Source organism: Tamandua tetradactyla, chromosome 5 (genome assembly GCF_023851605.1).
Source record: "Tamandua tetradactyla isolate mTamTet1 chromosome 5, mTamTet1.pri, whole genome shotgun sequence".
In the NCBI taxonomy this organism is placed as follows: Eukaryota; Metazoa; Chordata; class Mammalia; order Pilosa; family Myrmecophagidae; genus Tamandua; species Tamandua tetradactyla.
This window is the reverse complement of record NC_135331.1, coordinates 55200451-55216808: the sequence shown is the minus strand read 5'-3', so window position 1 is coordinate 55216808 and position 16358 is coordinate 55200451. Positions and strand designations below refer to the sequence as shown.

The 16358-nt window shown below is 36.6% G+C and overlaps 1 protein-coding gene across 1 annotated transcript in view; it reads right to left on the bottom strand.

Annotated features, from left to right (window-relative positions):
- LOC143683101 (GMP synthase [glutamine-hydrolyzing]-like) overlaps positions 1-16358 on the bottom strand; it is a 67796-nt gene that overhangs the window by 31239 nt on the left and 20199 nt on the right. Inside the window, exons 2-5 of the mRNA XM_077159372.1 lie at positions 8127-8230; positions 4561-4754; positions 4134-4299; positions 1117-1268 (exon numbers count right to left, since the gene is read on the bottom strand). Of these exons, the coding sequence (XP_077015487.1) occupies positions 1117-1268; positions 4134-4299; positions 4561-4754; positions 8127-8230 (616 nt within the window). The remainder of the gene's footprint in view (positions 1-1116; positions 1269-4133; positions 4300-4560; positions 4755-8126; positions 8231-16358) is intronic.

The following is a 16358-nucleotide window of genomic DNA, read 5'->3' as shown; positions in this document are numbered from 1 at the left end:
TATGCTGTCTACAGGAAACACATCTTAGACCCAAAGATAAACATAGGTAGAAAGTGAAAGGTTGGGAAAAGATATTTCATGCAAATAACAACCAGAAAAGAGCAGGAGTGGCTATACTAATATCCAACGAATTAGACTTCAAATGTAAAACAGTTAAAAGAGACAAAGAAGGATACTATCTACTAATAAAAGGAACAATTAAACAAGAAGACATAACAATCATAAATATTTACGCACCGAACCAGAATGCCCCAAAATACGTGAGGAATACACTGCAAACACTGAAAAGGGAAATAGACTCATATACCATAATAGTTGGAGACTTCAATTCACCACTCTCATCAATGGACAGAACATCTAGACAGAGGATCAATAAAGAAATAGAGAATCTGAATATTACTATAAATGAGCTAGACTTAACAGACATTTATAGGACATTACATCCCACAACAGCAGGATACACCTTTTTCTCAAGTGCTCATGGATCATTCTCAAAGATAGACCATATGCTGGGTCACAAAGCAAGTCTTAACAAATTTAAAGAGATTGAAATCATACACAACACTTTCTCGGATCATAAAGGAATGAAGTTGGAAATCAATAATAGGCGGAGTACCAGAAAATTCACAAATACGTGGAGGCTCAACAACACACTCCTAAACAACGAGTGGGTCAAAGAAGAAATTGCTAGAGAAATTAGCAAATACCTCGAGGCGAATGAAAATGAAAACACAACATATCAAAACTTATGGGACGCAGCAAAGGCAGTGCTAAGAGGGAAATTTATTGCCCTAAATGTCTGTATCAGAAAAGAAGAAAAGGCAAAAATGCAGGAATTAACTGTCCACTTGGAAGAACTGGAGAAAGAACAGCAAACTAATCCCAAAGCAAGCAAAAGGAAAGAAATAAACAGTTAAAACTAGCCTAGAAACACATTTTTTAAAAACACAATAGTTTCTAATGGCCAGTTTAATAACAAAATACAGTAAAATTCTTTGCCAAATAAGAATCAAAATATGTCAGAAAATTTGATCATTTGATATAATGACAAGGAAAACCAAATACTAAAATTCATATAAAAAATAACAGACATAAGGATATTAGAAAGAAAGTCACCTTAACAAAAGTATCCCCAATGATTTTTCTTTTCTCCTCAGGACTTGTAGTCATATTTAACGTTTTGCTAATCCTTTTTCTTGGGGTCCTGTCTTCATCTGATATTGGAAGAGTTGTTGCTCCATTGTAGAAAGAATGAGCAGCATTTATCACTGGGGGAAGGGGAAAGCATATGTTTGAAATTAACAGAGGATTTTTTAAAACGCGTAAATCAAACTACAGAAGGAAAACCTAAATAGATTATTTGATCTCTCCCAAGTTCGCCTACATATTCCTGAACAGTAAGTTATGATTAACAGAGTTCCGTGCTGGAGCTTTCAAAACATTTGCTCTTTTGAAAATCCTGAGCCTGTAATGATCTACAGCCATGATATCACAAATTACACTGGCTGCTTTTTTTGTGTTCACTGCTCTACAAGAGCAATAAGCAAAAGTCACAAGAAGCATGACCTGAAGGGTCAAAAGCACTGGTTGGTATACAGGGAATCAAAGTCCTCAGAATTGCATATTGATTAGTCTCGTAAAGTACTGATATTTATGAACATACTAGCAATCTTTGATGTTCTTTTATATTTAAGAGCAAGGTGCTGAACTAAGAGTTTAATTTGGTAGTATGTCAGTGTGAAAGGATTTATGTACCCCAGAAAAGCTATATTTTAATCCTAATCCCATTTTGTAAATGCAGCCATTTCTTCTAATCCCCATCGAGCACTATACGTTGGAGGCTAGATTAGATCATCTCCACAGAACTGTGATTCGATCAATTGTGGGTATTAAACTTGATTAGATGGAGATGTGTCTCCACCCATTCCAGGTGGGTCTTGATTACTTTACTGGAATCCTTTAAAAGAGGAAGCATTTTGGAAAAGGCTTGAGATTCTGAAAAAGCAGAGAATGACGAAAGCCACGAAGCACAGAGCCCACGCCACTGTCAGAGACCTTTGGAGATGAAGAAAGAATATGTCCCCAGGGGAGCGCAATGAACAAGAGCCTGGGAGGAAAGCTAGCAGATGTCGCCAAGTTCGCCAGGTACCTTTCCTGTTGGGAGAGAAACCCTGAATCTCATCGGCCTTCCTGAATCAAGGTATTTTTCCCTGGATGCCTTAGATCAGACATTTCTATAGACTTGCTTTAATTAGAACATTTCTACAGCCTCAGAACTGTAAACTAGAAATTTATTAAATTCCCCTTTTAAAAGCTGTTCCATTTCTGGTATATTGTATTCCAGGAACTAGAAAACTAGAACATAAGGCTTAACAACTGGTGGGCTTCACTGTAAAATAAGGCAGCTGGCTGTTTCATTGACACACCTCCACAAATGTTTAGGTATTTCTCTTAAATTGGTCAATTATCCCAGAGGAGAATGCCTCAAATCTCCTGCCTATCAGTATTCTGGCAGTTGAATCAAAGTAGCGTGTGGGGAAGGAGGAGTGGGAAGTGGGGGGGTATGGGTGGATAATCATTCAGTATGTACATTTTTACTTAATCCTATCATTCCTAATGTAGAACCTTACCCCGTCCTCAACACCTGCCTGGTACTGATAGACCCAAATCTAGGCCTCCCTTGTCTAGTCTCTCCAGAGAATAAACCTGCTGTCATCTACCAGGAAGACAGAGCAGCAGTTTGCTCCTATGTTATGGAAAAGGATCTGCTTCTCTGTTTTAGGTCCTCCATACATGCATGACTCCCCCTGACACACACATACACACACAAACCACTGCCTCAAATCTCCTGAGTTTCTCAGAAGTCTGCAGCACAAATTCATTTGCTTTTTGTTAGATGCCCTGCCATGCAGTTTCCATTTCCTCTACTTTCTACTATGTCATTTACCAGAAACAGATACAAGTATTTTGTGGGGCCTGAAATTTTTACAATTAAGAAGCACCCTTCAAGGAAAAGAATAACAAATTAGGTCGTTAAAAAACCACAGCGTATACTGCGATCGATAACAATAACTTAACTGTACACAGAACTGTCTGCAAATCACATATATCATGAAATCCAAACTTTTTGTATCCCCAACTCAATTCTCTCTTAGACAGATCCAGAAACGCCCACACAACTCCAACACCACCCAGCAGAGGGCAAGCCAGAGTAAGTAGTAAGAGACAGCAAACTTAAATCAATTGCACATTAAAATAACTTACTTGCAAATTTCACAAAAGCATATGACCATGTGAACTCAATGCTAGGGACCTTCTCAGAACTTGGGAAGAGTTGGGGGCTCTAAAATTTAACCTTCATCAGCTTATCAGAGAAAAGTCACTTTATCCATCTTCTACCTTCCATTTCACTGAAACCATTAGTTTGCTATTATCTCATCTACTCCTTATTCTTGGGCCATTACATTTGTTTTATCCCTTTACTGCTAGAGGAATAGATTCATGCTCACTTCACATTTAACCATAAGTCTTCTATACTCTTTATTCAGCTTTATGGTATCAATTCCAATTAATTCAATAACATGCACAATTTTCATCATTAAATTACTGACCTCTTTTCACTATAACTATTGATTACATATTCTATTTAAAAAGTACAAAGATATCCACAAATATAAAAGCTTAAAAAGTTTACTAAGTGAACTTAAAAAAAAAAAGTGAATAGTTTTCCCCCACCCCCCTCTCTGTGTAAACCTTTCTGTTTACAAAATAATCTTTACATCCAAATCAGTAATAAGAAGACTTGGGCATTCTTATGTATAAATAATACTATGGAGCAGAGTGTGAAAAAATAATAGGAAGAGAGAGAATAACTAGAAGAGAACAAAGTGGTAGATGGAAAATGGCAATTTATTGACTTAAGTATAGCAGCAGTAATCAAGAGTTTTAAAATTTATGTTAGGAACTCTCTTGAACCCAAAGTAATTATAACATAAAAGTAAAAAATACTTTCAACCTTGACCTTTTGGGAAAACTGTAATTGGTTAAGGCAATGTGCTCACTTAAAGTATAAGGCTGGATTTGATTAAACAAGTGCTGCCATGTAAATGAACTTTTCTGGAATTCATCAATACCTTTGACCTGAATTCCAAGCTTTTTGAAGGCCTCTTCTACAGACTGGCTCTCTCGTTTTCTCATCAAGCCATTATCAATGTGCACAGCAATGACTTGATCTTGATTCAAAGCATGATTCAGCAAGGCCGTGCAAACTGTTGAATCTACTCTACCACTGAGTAAAACCTACAGAGTGAAATGCAAAGAAAAATCAAACTGAGCAGTATGAGCAAAAAAGAAACTAAAAACTATCTGTCTAAACTGTTACCTAAAAGCACTGTTTGTATCAAAGGTATGTCTAGTAACTAAAAAAAATACTCTGAAACAGTACTCCTCAGAAGGTATACGTTAACCCAGATAACATTTAAGGGCTGTGTTGAGGAATCCTGCTCCAGTTCTATATTATTGACGTAAGTCTCTGTAAACCTCCAGATGAAAATTATTTACCAAAACTTTTGATGTTCCTACGCTTTCTTGGATCTCTCGAATGCACTCAAGTTCTCTATTCTGCACAGTGAAGGTCCCACTGCACCCAGCTATATCATAGAGGAAATTCTTCAGTATTACTTTTCCATTTTCTGTAAGGCCAACTTCAGGGTGGAATTGCACTCCATATAATTTTTTAGATTCATTTGCTATACCTTTAGAGAAAAAAAGTCACAAATTATTTTTTTTTCATGTTATACTCAGCCAATACTGTCAATTAATTCCTCACAATTTTACACACACACACACACCCCCCCCATTAAAATTGAAACAGTTTGGTAGATTTCTGGTCACAGGGAAAAAATATACACAATACAAATAAAGTTTGTTTTATAAAGATTGTCAGAATCTTTCTTTATAAAAGTCTTTCTTTATACAGTACTTAATGAGCTACAAAACAGCACAATAAATGCTGCACAGAGATTACTTCATAATAACCTCACTTTTCCATTCAGGCTGTTTCAATTATCTTGTCCATTTACTGTAATGATGATCCAACTCTGGTTCTCAGGCCCCACATGGCTTTCACATGCAATGCATAGCTTGTTAGCTACCAATTTTATATATAAGAAGAATCTCATAAATCACACCTGTCAGAATATTCTAAGTAATTTTTCCTGGTTACTATTAAACACAAATATAACTCCATGGACATGAATAAAGTGTTTCTGACAATTATTATCTACTAAGCAGCAAATGTCAAGCTAAATATTTTACACAGGTGCTGCATTATCTCTATTTTATGGTTCTGAGATATTAAGAAACTTGCCTAAACTAGCAGCTAATTAAGCAGCTATAGCAGGCCTGGCAAGCTCCCAAACTCATACTCACTCTACTACACCAGAGTATTCCACACTTTCTGTACTTGGTTCACTTTTATTTCACTGGTTGCTTCTTCTGAATCCTCTTTGCTGGCTCCTCTGCATCTCACCCACCTTTACACATGGAATGGCCCAGTATTTGGCTATCAAATCTCTTGTCTACACACTAAGTAATTTCATACTCTCATGGCCTTAAATTCCACTTACTGGCTGTTAAAACCCCAAATTTAGACTTCTAGTCCAGTTTTCTCCTCTAAAGTGTAGATTCATACATATAATTGCCTACTTGACACCTACATTTCACGGTCTACTAAGGAATCTCAAATTTAGTATGCAAACCCCAACTCCTACAGTCTTTCCCATCAGGTAAAAAGAAATCTTATCCTTCTGGTTGCTCGGGCCAAAAAGTTGGGAGTTAGAACTTCGTTCTCCTCTCTTACTCCACCTCTAACCCAACAGTAAATTATTTGTCTCTCCCTTCAAAACATCAGAATCCGATCATTCTTTACCATTCCAATTCTATCACTCTGGTCCAAGAAACCACTGTTTTCTCTCCTGTTTACTGCAATAGATTCCTAGCTAGTCTTTTAGCTTCTACCTTTGACTGTCTTTTTTCTCCTCACTGTAGCAAAGATGATACTGAACTATATCTCACTTTGGTTCAAAGGTCCACCTCACTACATGTAAAGCCAAGGTTTTTACATCGGCACAAAGTCTCTATGTTCTGAACTCCAATTACCTCTCTGACCTCAGCTTCTACCATGTTCCCCATCCTTGCTTACACTGCTAGAACCACAGCTGTCTCCTTACTATTCTTCAAATATGGTCCATCCCAGGAGCTCTGTACTTATTTACTATTTCTAAAAGGCTCTTCCCCCAAATATTCAATGGGGTCAGCCATTTACTACCTTCAGGCCCAATTTCATCTTCTAGGAATTTGCTCCCTGAATAGTCTATATAAAAATTAGCAACATTCCTAACCAAATATACAACCGCAATACCTTTCCTTTTTGCCCATTTGCTTTGCCAATGTGCTTAAACCCTGACATCTGCCATATTCTGTATTTGCTTGTGTATTGTCTGGCCATGTGCATCTAGAATGCTGAACAGAGAGTTTGTCTATTTTGCTCATCATTGTATCTTTGGTACCTAGCACACAGTAGGTACTCAAATATTTGCTGAATGAATTACTGCTACTGATTTTCATATGAAACAAAAACCTTTCCATACGAAAATTACTCTTGATAAATTTCGTTAAGTAACAAGAAGCAGTTTATCAATTTAGTTTATTCATAGTAAATGTTTTTCAACTTATTTGCATAAGGCATCTTGAACAAAGGAATTTTTATTGATAAATCCTAATTCTTCTTTTCCTGATTCCCAGAACTATTACTGATTATTTACATTTACAGTCATTCAAGTAAGCAAACCAAAACTTTAGGCTGCCAGAAAATCAATTTTTCTTCCTAAAAAAGGTAGGGATCAATGGCTGAGAGATTCCAAACAGAGCTGAGAGGTTATCCTGGAGGTTATTCTCACACATTAAATAGATACCACCTTTTTAGTTAAGGTGTAACAGAGAAGTTGGCGAGAACTGCCTGAAAACGCAGAGCTGTGTTCCTGTAGCCATGTTTCTTGAAGATGACTGAATAATGATACAGCTTTTGCAATGTGACTGTGTGATTATGAAAACCTTGTGTCTGGATGCTTCTTTTATCTACCTTATGGATAGATGACTAAAACATATGGATTAAAAATAAATAAATAATAGGGGGAACAAATGTTAAAATAAATTTAGTAGACTGAAATGCTTGGGATCAATGAAAGGGAGGGGTAAGGGGTATGGTATGCATGAATTTTTTTGTTTTCTTTTTATTTCTTTTTCTGAACTGATGCAAATGTTCTAAGAAATGATCATGATGATGAATATACAACTATGTGATTGAAAAAAGCATGTTCATATTGTATGTTGATTGATTTTACTAATAAAATTTTTTTAAATGTGATAGGAAAGTGATAAAAAAAAGGTAGGGAACCAAATTAGTTGAGGAGTTGGCAAAGTTTCTGTAAAGGGCAATATAGTAAATATTTTAGGTTTTGAGTACTACATGTCTTTTTTTATAACTCTTTAATAATGTAAAAACTATTTTTAGTCCCAGAGCATACAAAAACAGACCATAGGCTGGATTTGACCTGCAGGCCACAGTTTGCAAACCCCTAGTTCAGAGAAATGCACTAAGGCACAAAAAGCAGGCAACTATGAATACAGCATGGAAGGAAGACAGACTGTTCTCAAATTTTTCCTGAGTTGTAAAAGTATAGCTTTATTTTATGTTTAAAAAACTTATATTAGGGGTATATGGGTGGTTCAGTGGCAGAATGCTTGCCTTCCAGGCAGGAAACCCAGGTTCAATTCCCGGACCATGCACCAAAAAAAAAAAAAAAAAAATCAACTTATATTAAGATGAATATTTTTAAAGTATTTCAGAGTAAAATAGTGAGTTCTGAAAAAGTAAAATAGTGAGTTCTGAAAAATCCATCTAATATTAAATTCCATTTACATAATTAGGTTGATTCTACCACCTTTACAACATCTTCAAAAAATAAGGAAACTCAAAAGCAGTACCTCGTTCCGAAACATAAGCTTACACTCTCGGATAATTTTTTTTTTTAAAGTACAATACACAAAATTTTTAGAATCCTCACCTGCTACGATGTTTCCAGAACATGCCACAACCTTGAATCCATCAGCTACTTTGTGTACACTGTCTCCATGTGTAAGCAAAACAAGTTCTTCCTTCTGAAGGTCCCTACACATGCAAAAAATAAAAGTGCCACACAGAGATCTTAAAGTCATGGTTAATGGGTTCTTTTGCTTTAGAAATACATGCTTGTCACATGAATAGATCAAGAAATTAGATAAAGGTATATAACAGTGTAACACTGCTAGAACTTAAGTTCATTCCGTCTGTTATAAAAAATAAAGCAAATGAAAGAATAAAATCGCTGAAAAGGAAATCCATAAAAATTGAAAACTGGAGCACTATGTGAAATTGGTGGTATAACCACACACACAGAGAAAGAAATTATTCCAAGAGACTTTAAAACAATAATTTCAACATTATTCCTCTACTGAGTAGTTATATTAGTAGTAATAATACTATTACTGATATTATTTTGCAGCTATGGTATGTATAGTCTAGCTACATGTATTTTAGGTTAAAACAATTCATAACGTAATTAGAAATCAAGATTTTTGGCTGAAAAGTAAGGAGATAAAAAAGGAATAAGGTAAAAACCTAAAATCTTTCATTTAAATTGCAAATAATATGTGCTAATGATTTTGCTTTCTCTTTATAAAAGAACACATTTTTTTTTAAACTCTGTCCACTAAAAAAGTCTAGAGGCAATGGCAACCTAGGAGCAATGTGAAACTCAAATGCCCAAGAAAGTAATGGCATTTAAGAAAGGAGGAGGAGGAGAGCGGTGCAATGGTGGCTCAGTGGCAGAATTCCCACCTGCCATGCTGTCTGTCCATGAAAAAAAAAAAAAAGGAGGAGGAAAGATATTACAGATTAAAACAAACATAAGTAACATTAACCAAATGCAATATGTGGACATTTTCTGGATCTTGACTCAAACAAATCAATCATAAAAAAAGATATTTTTTACATTAGGGGAAAATCTAAATGAGGACTAGATATTAAACACTAAGGAATATTAGATTAAATTAAAAATAAAGCAAGATGATAAGGCACATCAAAGCCAAAAGGATGGTTTAGGGATATGTTGTTGGTGTTCTCCCTGTTATTCTGAATGAGTCGTAGATTTTTAGAGCTAGAAATACAGACAAAAATTTTAAATTTTAACTAAATCTTTACTTCTCAAGCTTCTTGTAAAATCATATGCCTTCCTTAATCACCAGCAAGATGCCTGATGCAGTTCCAAAGACTAGTCACTGGAAATAGAGATGAATGTAAGCAACATCGTTCAGCATGACTTGAAATGAGCACTGAATTTCAAGTGAAGTTGGCAATGAGTACCTTCAGTTGATCAAATTATTTCTAGCAATCTTAATTTTTTTAAATTCATCTTCCTTTTAAAACATAAGAATCTTTAAAGACAGATCAACTTACTTTTGCCTTTCCTCAAGAGCCTACCACAGCCAGTAGTTGGGTCTTGAGGAAGGACTGTATTTTCACTTCAGATAAAAATCAGTTCAAGACTTGAATTTTTAAATTTCTAACCTGTCTAATTTGGAGCAAACTATTCATGAAGAATTTGAGCACAAGTCAATGAAGCCTTTAAAAATATACATTATTGGGAGGGCAACAGTGGCTCAATGGCAGAGTTCTAGCCTGCCATACCGTAGACCCAGGTTTGATTCCTGGTGCCTGCCCATGTAAAAACATATATATATATATATATGTTTTTAAAATAAACCAAAAAGTTGAAAAGGGATCAGACAGACCAGAGATATGAATGAAGGTGATTCATATTTTAAAACTTCAATTTGTGTGAGACTAAAGGGAGAGATGTTTATTGCATGCAAAATTTATGGTTTGGGTAGTATGTTAACTAATTTAACTGTATGATCAGTTTACCTGAACACCATAAGTACATGGAATATTGAATAGGGCATGAGATATTTTTGGTCTGTCCAGGTTAGTGTGATGCCCCGATATATCCCAAAGCAATCTGCACAGTGAACACACAAGTATTCACAAAGTCCCCTTCAGGGGCTGGGGAGAAAGGAGGAAATCCTCAACTTCCCCATTTGGAGAATTTCTGACATTCTCACAAGCAATGGGGATAACCAAATCAACAGGCCAAGCCCCTGATCTTGGGGTTTGCCCCTATGAAACTTATTTCTGCAATGGATAGGGTAGGTCTACTTAGAATTAAGCCTAAGATTCACCCCTAGAGAACCTCTTTTATTGCTCAGATGTGGCCTCTCTCTCTCTCTAAGCCAACTTGGCAGGTGAACTCACTGCCCTCCCAGCTACATGGGATATGAATCCTAGGGGTGTAAATCTCCCTGGCAATGTGGGACAGAAATCCCAGATGAGCTAGGACCCGACATCAAGGGATTGAGAAAGCCTTCTTGCCCCAAAGGGGGAAGAGAAATATGAGACAAAATAGTTTCAATGGCTGAGAGATTTCAAACAGAATCAAGGGGTGATTCTAGAGGTTATTATGATGCATTATTTAGATATCCCTTTTTAGTTTATGGTGTGTTAGAGTGGCTGGAGGGTACCTGAAACTGTTGAGCTGTGTTCCAGTAGTCTAGATTCCTGAAGACAATTGTATATAAAGATATATCGTGTACAATGGGACTGTGTGATTGTGAAAATCTTGTGTCTGATATCCAAGGTATGGACAGAGTAAAAATATATGGATAGGGGATACAAGGGTAGTTCAGTGGTAGATTCTCACCTGCCATGCAGGAGACCTGGGATTCATGGTCCATGCACTTCTCCCAAACAAAACAAACAAACAAAAATTCAAGAAAATGGTGCTGCAATAACAGGATACTTGTATGGAAAAGTAATGGAATGTGACCCTGCCATAAGCATACAAAAAAAAAATATAGGGCGGGCCGCGGTGGCTCAGCGGGCAAGAGTGCTTGCCTGCCATGCCGGAGGACCCCGGTTCGATTCCCGGCCCCAGCCCATGTAAAAAACAAACAAACAAACAAAATATAATAAAACAAGAAAATGTTTAAAGATGTTTCCCTTTCTTCCTTCCTTCCTTCCTTCCATCCTTCCTTCCTTCTCTGTCTTTAAAAAAAAAAAAAAAAAAAAAAAAATATATATATATATATATATATATATATATGGATAAAAATAAATAAATAAAATGTGAGATAAGGGGTAAAATATATTAGGTAGATGGAAATACTATTAGTCAGTGAGAAGGAGGGGTAAAGGGTATGGCATGCATGAGTTTTTTTCTTTTTATTTCTCTTTCTGGAGTGACAAAAATCTTCTAAAAAATGATCATGGTGATGAATACACAACTGTGTGATGATATTGTGAGTCACTGACTACACACCATGTATGGAATGTTTGTGTGTAAAGATTTGTCAATAAAAATATTAAATAAATAAAAAAAACCCTATAACTAAAAATAGCACAGTTTAAAGAAATGATAATAAAAAGTAATATTATTTACCCACAAATGCTTCAGCCTGCATTTCATAAACTTCATGCAGGTAGGGGAAAATGTGATTTTAAAATAAAAATGAAATTTTCATTAAAAAAGAGTAACATACAATAGTACACTAAAAAGGGCTTTACACAAAGCATGAAAATTCTCACATAAAGAAACTAAGTGACTAAAATATATTTTCTGATCTTTCAGCATCTTAAACATATAATACATTCATTATTTGAGAAAGATCACATGGCAAAGTGCATTTCTCTGCCTCAACACAGAGGTGAGAAAGAAAGAAATACACTAAATACTTAGTGATGAGTTCAATAATTGGATGGCTCTTTAAGTATTCAGCAAGAAAGGGGCTATGGGGGAAGAGTATTTACATATATATATATAGTAGAGTTGACAGGTTAAGACATTAACTATTTGTCACATTTGGCACTCTAATGTATGGCATCATACTTGGCACCAAAGAATGAAAAGGGAAAACTAAAAATGTTGGCATCGCAATATGCAATGCCAAACAGGGTTCCAGTGCTGTACAGGTGCTTTCAAGTTATTTCGTAAGTGCTCTCTTCATTCCTACTACCATCTTCCACCACCATGACATTCAACTGGAAGGCAAATACGATCGTTATTCCTGTATCATCTCCTGTGGCCTTAATTTTGTCTACGGATTATAGAACTTTCAAGTATGAAGAATAGTACCAACTTTAAGTAAGTTATTACTTAATCCACTAATGTTCTTGTTTATCTAAAAATATCTATAATACCTGAATAAAGAGCAAGTGTTATCCACACTAATGTTGAAGACTCCATCTTCTCTAACACTTTTTTGTGCACAGTACCTCCAAATACCTTATTCATCATCTGTTCAAAGAGAGAACAAATTGATGTTAATATAAATAAAAAAATACTTAGTCATTTTGTTATGCTGATTTAATAATTTATATTCCTTGTTTCTAAAATACCTATTATATGTTTCTGCCCCCAAATCAAAAGGACTTTGATAAATGTAGATAACTTAGTATTATTAAATATAGTTATATAGATATTAGGGAAGCCTGGTTATAAAACAAAAATGGATTAGAAATTTGATCTAAAATTAATTTCTGATAACCATTGGCAGATTTTACATTGAGTATACTTTAATTCTTCTGCTAAAACTAGAGATTTCTTTAATACTTAGGTCTGAGCTTAACTGAAAAGCATTTTAAATGGCATTATGAACTTTTAAAACCTTAGAAAAGGCTAAAGTAAACAAGAAGAGCTTTGATACTAAGAGTAGACAGGTATAAATTCCTCCAAGCTATTTAATCTTTGGCCCCAAAGGAAAAGTATGAAAGCCTGAAAGCCTGCAGTAGGCTGTGCTGTGGATACATGATAAGCAAAAAAAAAAAAAAAAAACCTGGCCTTTCAATTAAGCTCATTTGCTCAAATTCTATATTCTTACAGCCTTCTTTTTCAAATAGTCTTCATTCAGTTCCTCTTTTTGTCAATAATTTTATTTTCTTATTCATCATTTACATATGCCCCAAACCCCCCGAATAAATACACATGAGATTTTTGCAAACATTAAATCTACATTGACATAATCACTTCAACTCAGCTTGGTATGCTTGTCCCATAACATGCGTCATGAGATATGTACTATAACAATGCATGATGCAGGTTAACTAAGCACCCAGAAGAAAAGCACACACAGAGAGAGGGCAAGATAGTTAATTACTGTTCATTCTTTTAATGGTGGCATATTCTTTAAAACCATCAACAAAATGTAGCCCTCTGAGTTCTCCTTTTAGACATTTACAATTCATCTTTCCACAATAAAGTTTGGATAAGTTCAGCAGTAAAAAATTTGCTAACCTTTGGTTAACTCTGTATTTCCCAAACTAAAGACAGAGACATTTTCTGCAGTACATCTACTAACATACAGTTCAGGAAACACTGCTGCAATCTAATCAGTCCCCTTGCTTCTAGTTTTGCCCATCTTCCAGTTGATAGTCAAGAGATCTACCAATACTAGGTGCTAACATGCAAATAAGATTGTGTTAGTCATGATTAAATTCTTCAGTGGCTCTCTAACATCCACAGCAAGAATTGGCAAACATTTTCTGTAAAGGGCAAGGAAGTAAACATCTTAGCTTTTGATGGTCATACTGTCACTGTGACAGCTGTTCAACTCTGCCATTGTAGCAGAAAAGCAACTATAAACAATACTTAAAGGAATGGGCGTGGCTGTGTTCCAATAAACTTTATCTATGGGCACTGAAATTTGAATTTTGTATAATTTTCACATCACAAAATATCACTAAAAAAATTTTTCCCCAGCATTTGAAAATACAAAACTCATTCTTAGGTTCAAGTCATACACAAACAGGCAGCAGGCCAGATTTTGCCATAGTTGGCTGAACCCTAGTCTTCAAGACACAGTCCAAGTCTCTCATAGAAACACAAGACTTTTCATTATGTGGCCCCTGTATAAGTTTTAGTTTCACCTCTCACCTTTCCCCTCATTCACCACTTCAGCCACTCTAAACTAGCACTATTGCCACAATAGACTACTTTCTTTCCTCCTTTCCCATGTCTTCAGATCCCTTCACAGCCTAGCAAATTATGTGGCTTGATCAGTCATTTCAATGTATTGAATGAGATATGAATGATTTCTTCTTTATCCTCAATGAATCTCGTGCACTTGTTTCTTAATTAAGAAGACAATTAAAAGATCAAGCTGTGGGAATGCCACACAAATTATGAGTCCAAAAATAATATAAATGAAGGCCTCTACAAAGTTATAGCTTGCAGTAAAACCTGAAGCTATCTCAATTTCTCAGAATGCTTTTGTGCTTACTTTTGGTTCCTGGCTATGTTATGTTACTCAGGTTGAAGCGGCAAAGAACTGAACAGCCAGCTAAGTGTGTGTTTTGGGGAGGAGGGGAAAACTTCATATATAATAAAATAAAACAACTTAATTTCTTGCTAAATTTTTGGTTTAATATTCTATTTTGACTTAAGGAAAGTGCCTTCCACAATGAGTGACATTTAATTTAATTAGTTGGAGGCTTAAAAGAGAGGAAAGCAGCTCTCAGAAGAGAGCTCAGGCACAGCACAGTCCAAGCAATTCAGCATACCTCATCTCAGCACTCAGAGCTCAGACCCAGATGTTTAGAGATGTAAAAGGAATCAGCCCGGGAAAAGCCATCTGAACCCAGAAGCCCAAGAGGGAAGCTCAGCAGATATTCACTGTGTGCCTTTCCATGTGACAGAGAAACCCAGATGAAAGCCAGCTACCTTTCCTCTGAAGAGCTATGAATTTGTAACTAAATAAATCCCCTTATTAAAAGCTGATCCATCTCTGGTGTGTTGCATTCTGGCAGCTTTAGCAAACTAAAACAGGGAGGAAAGTCTGTTAATAAAAATAATTTGACAAAACCTTGTGGGAGACTTCCGGAGAAGATGGCGGCTTAGTAAGACGCGGGGGTCTTAGTTCCTCCTCCAGAACAGCAACTAAAGAAACAGAAACAATACGAAACAGCTTCCGGAGCCACAACAGAGACCAAAAAGACAGCATACCCCATTCTGGAGCGGCTGAACGGGCAGGGAGAATCCGCTGCGGTGAGATACCCAAGGGGCGAGCGTTTTCCCGGTCCGGGGCGGCTGGATATAGGGTCCCCTCCACGCACGTGGCTTCCCGGTCTGACTGGGAACGTTGGATAGCGGGGCCCTCCCGCCACGCTTGGCGTCTCGGGCCAGCTGGGCAATTTGGACCGGTACTCCCCCAAGCCGCAGTGGCCGGCGACCCCCACTCCACGCGCGGTTTCCCGGGCCGACTGCGAGATTCGGATTGGCAAGTTAAAGGAGCCACAGCATCTTTTACTGGTGGGACCCGCAGACAGACGAGTGCCACGAGCGCCACCTACTGGGCAGGAAAAGAAAATCAGAGCCCAGAGATTTCACAGAAAAACCTTTCAACCAGCCGGGTCCCACACCCAGGGAAATCTGATCAAATGCCCAGACACCAGCAGAAAATAACGGATCACGCTCGGAAAATTGAAGATATGGCCCAGTCAAAGGAATAAACCAATAGTTCAAATGAGATACAGGAGCTGAGACAACTAATGCTGAACAGAAATGGAAAAACCTCTTCAAAAACCAAATCAATAAATTGAGGGAGAACATGAAGAAGACATGGGATGAACAAAAAGAAGAAATAGAAAATCTGAAAAAACAAATCACAGAACTTATGGGAGTGAAGGACAAAGTAGAAAAGATAGAAAAAACAATGGATACCTACAATGGTAGATTTAAAGAGACAGAAGCTACAATTAGTGAACTGGAGGATGGAACATCTGAATCCCAAAAAGAAACAGAAACTATAGGGAAAAGAATGGAAAAACTTGAGCAGGGGATCAGGGAACTGAATGACAATATGAAGCGCACAAATATACATGCTGTGGGTGTCCCAGAAGGAGAAGAGAAGGGAAAAGGAGGAGAAAAACTAATGGAAGAAATTATCACTGAAAATTTCCCAACTCTTATGAAAGACCTAAAATTACAGATCCAAGAAGTGCAGCGCACCCCAAAGAGAATAGACCCAAATAGGCGTTCTCCAAGACACTTACTAGTTAGAATGTCAGAGGTCAAAGAGAAAGAAAGGATCTTGAAAGCAGCAAGAGAAAAACAATCTGTCACATACAAGGGAAACCCAATAAGACTATGTGTAGATTTCTCAGCAGAAACCATGGAAGCTAGAAGACAGTGGGATGATATATTTAAATT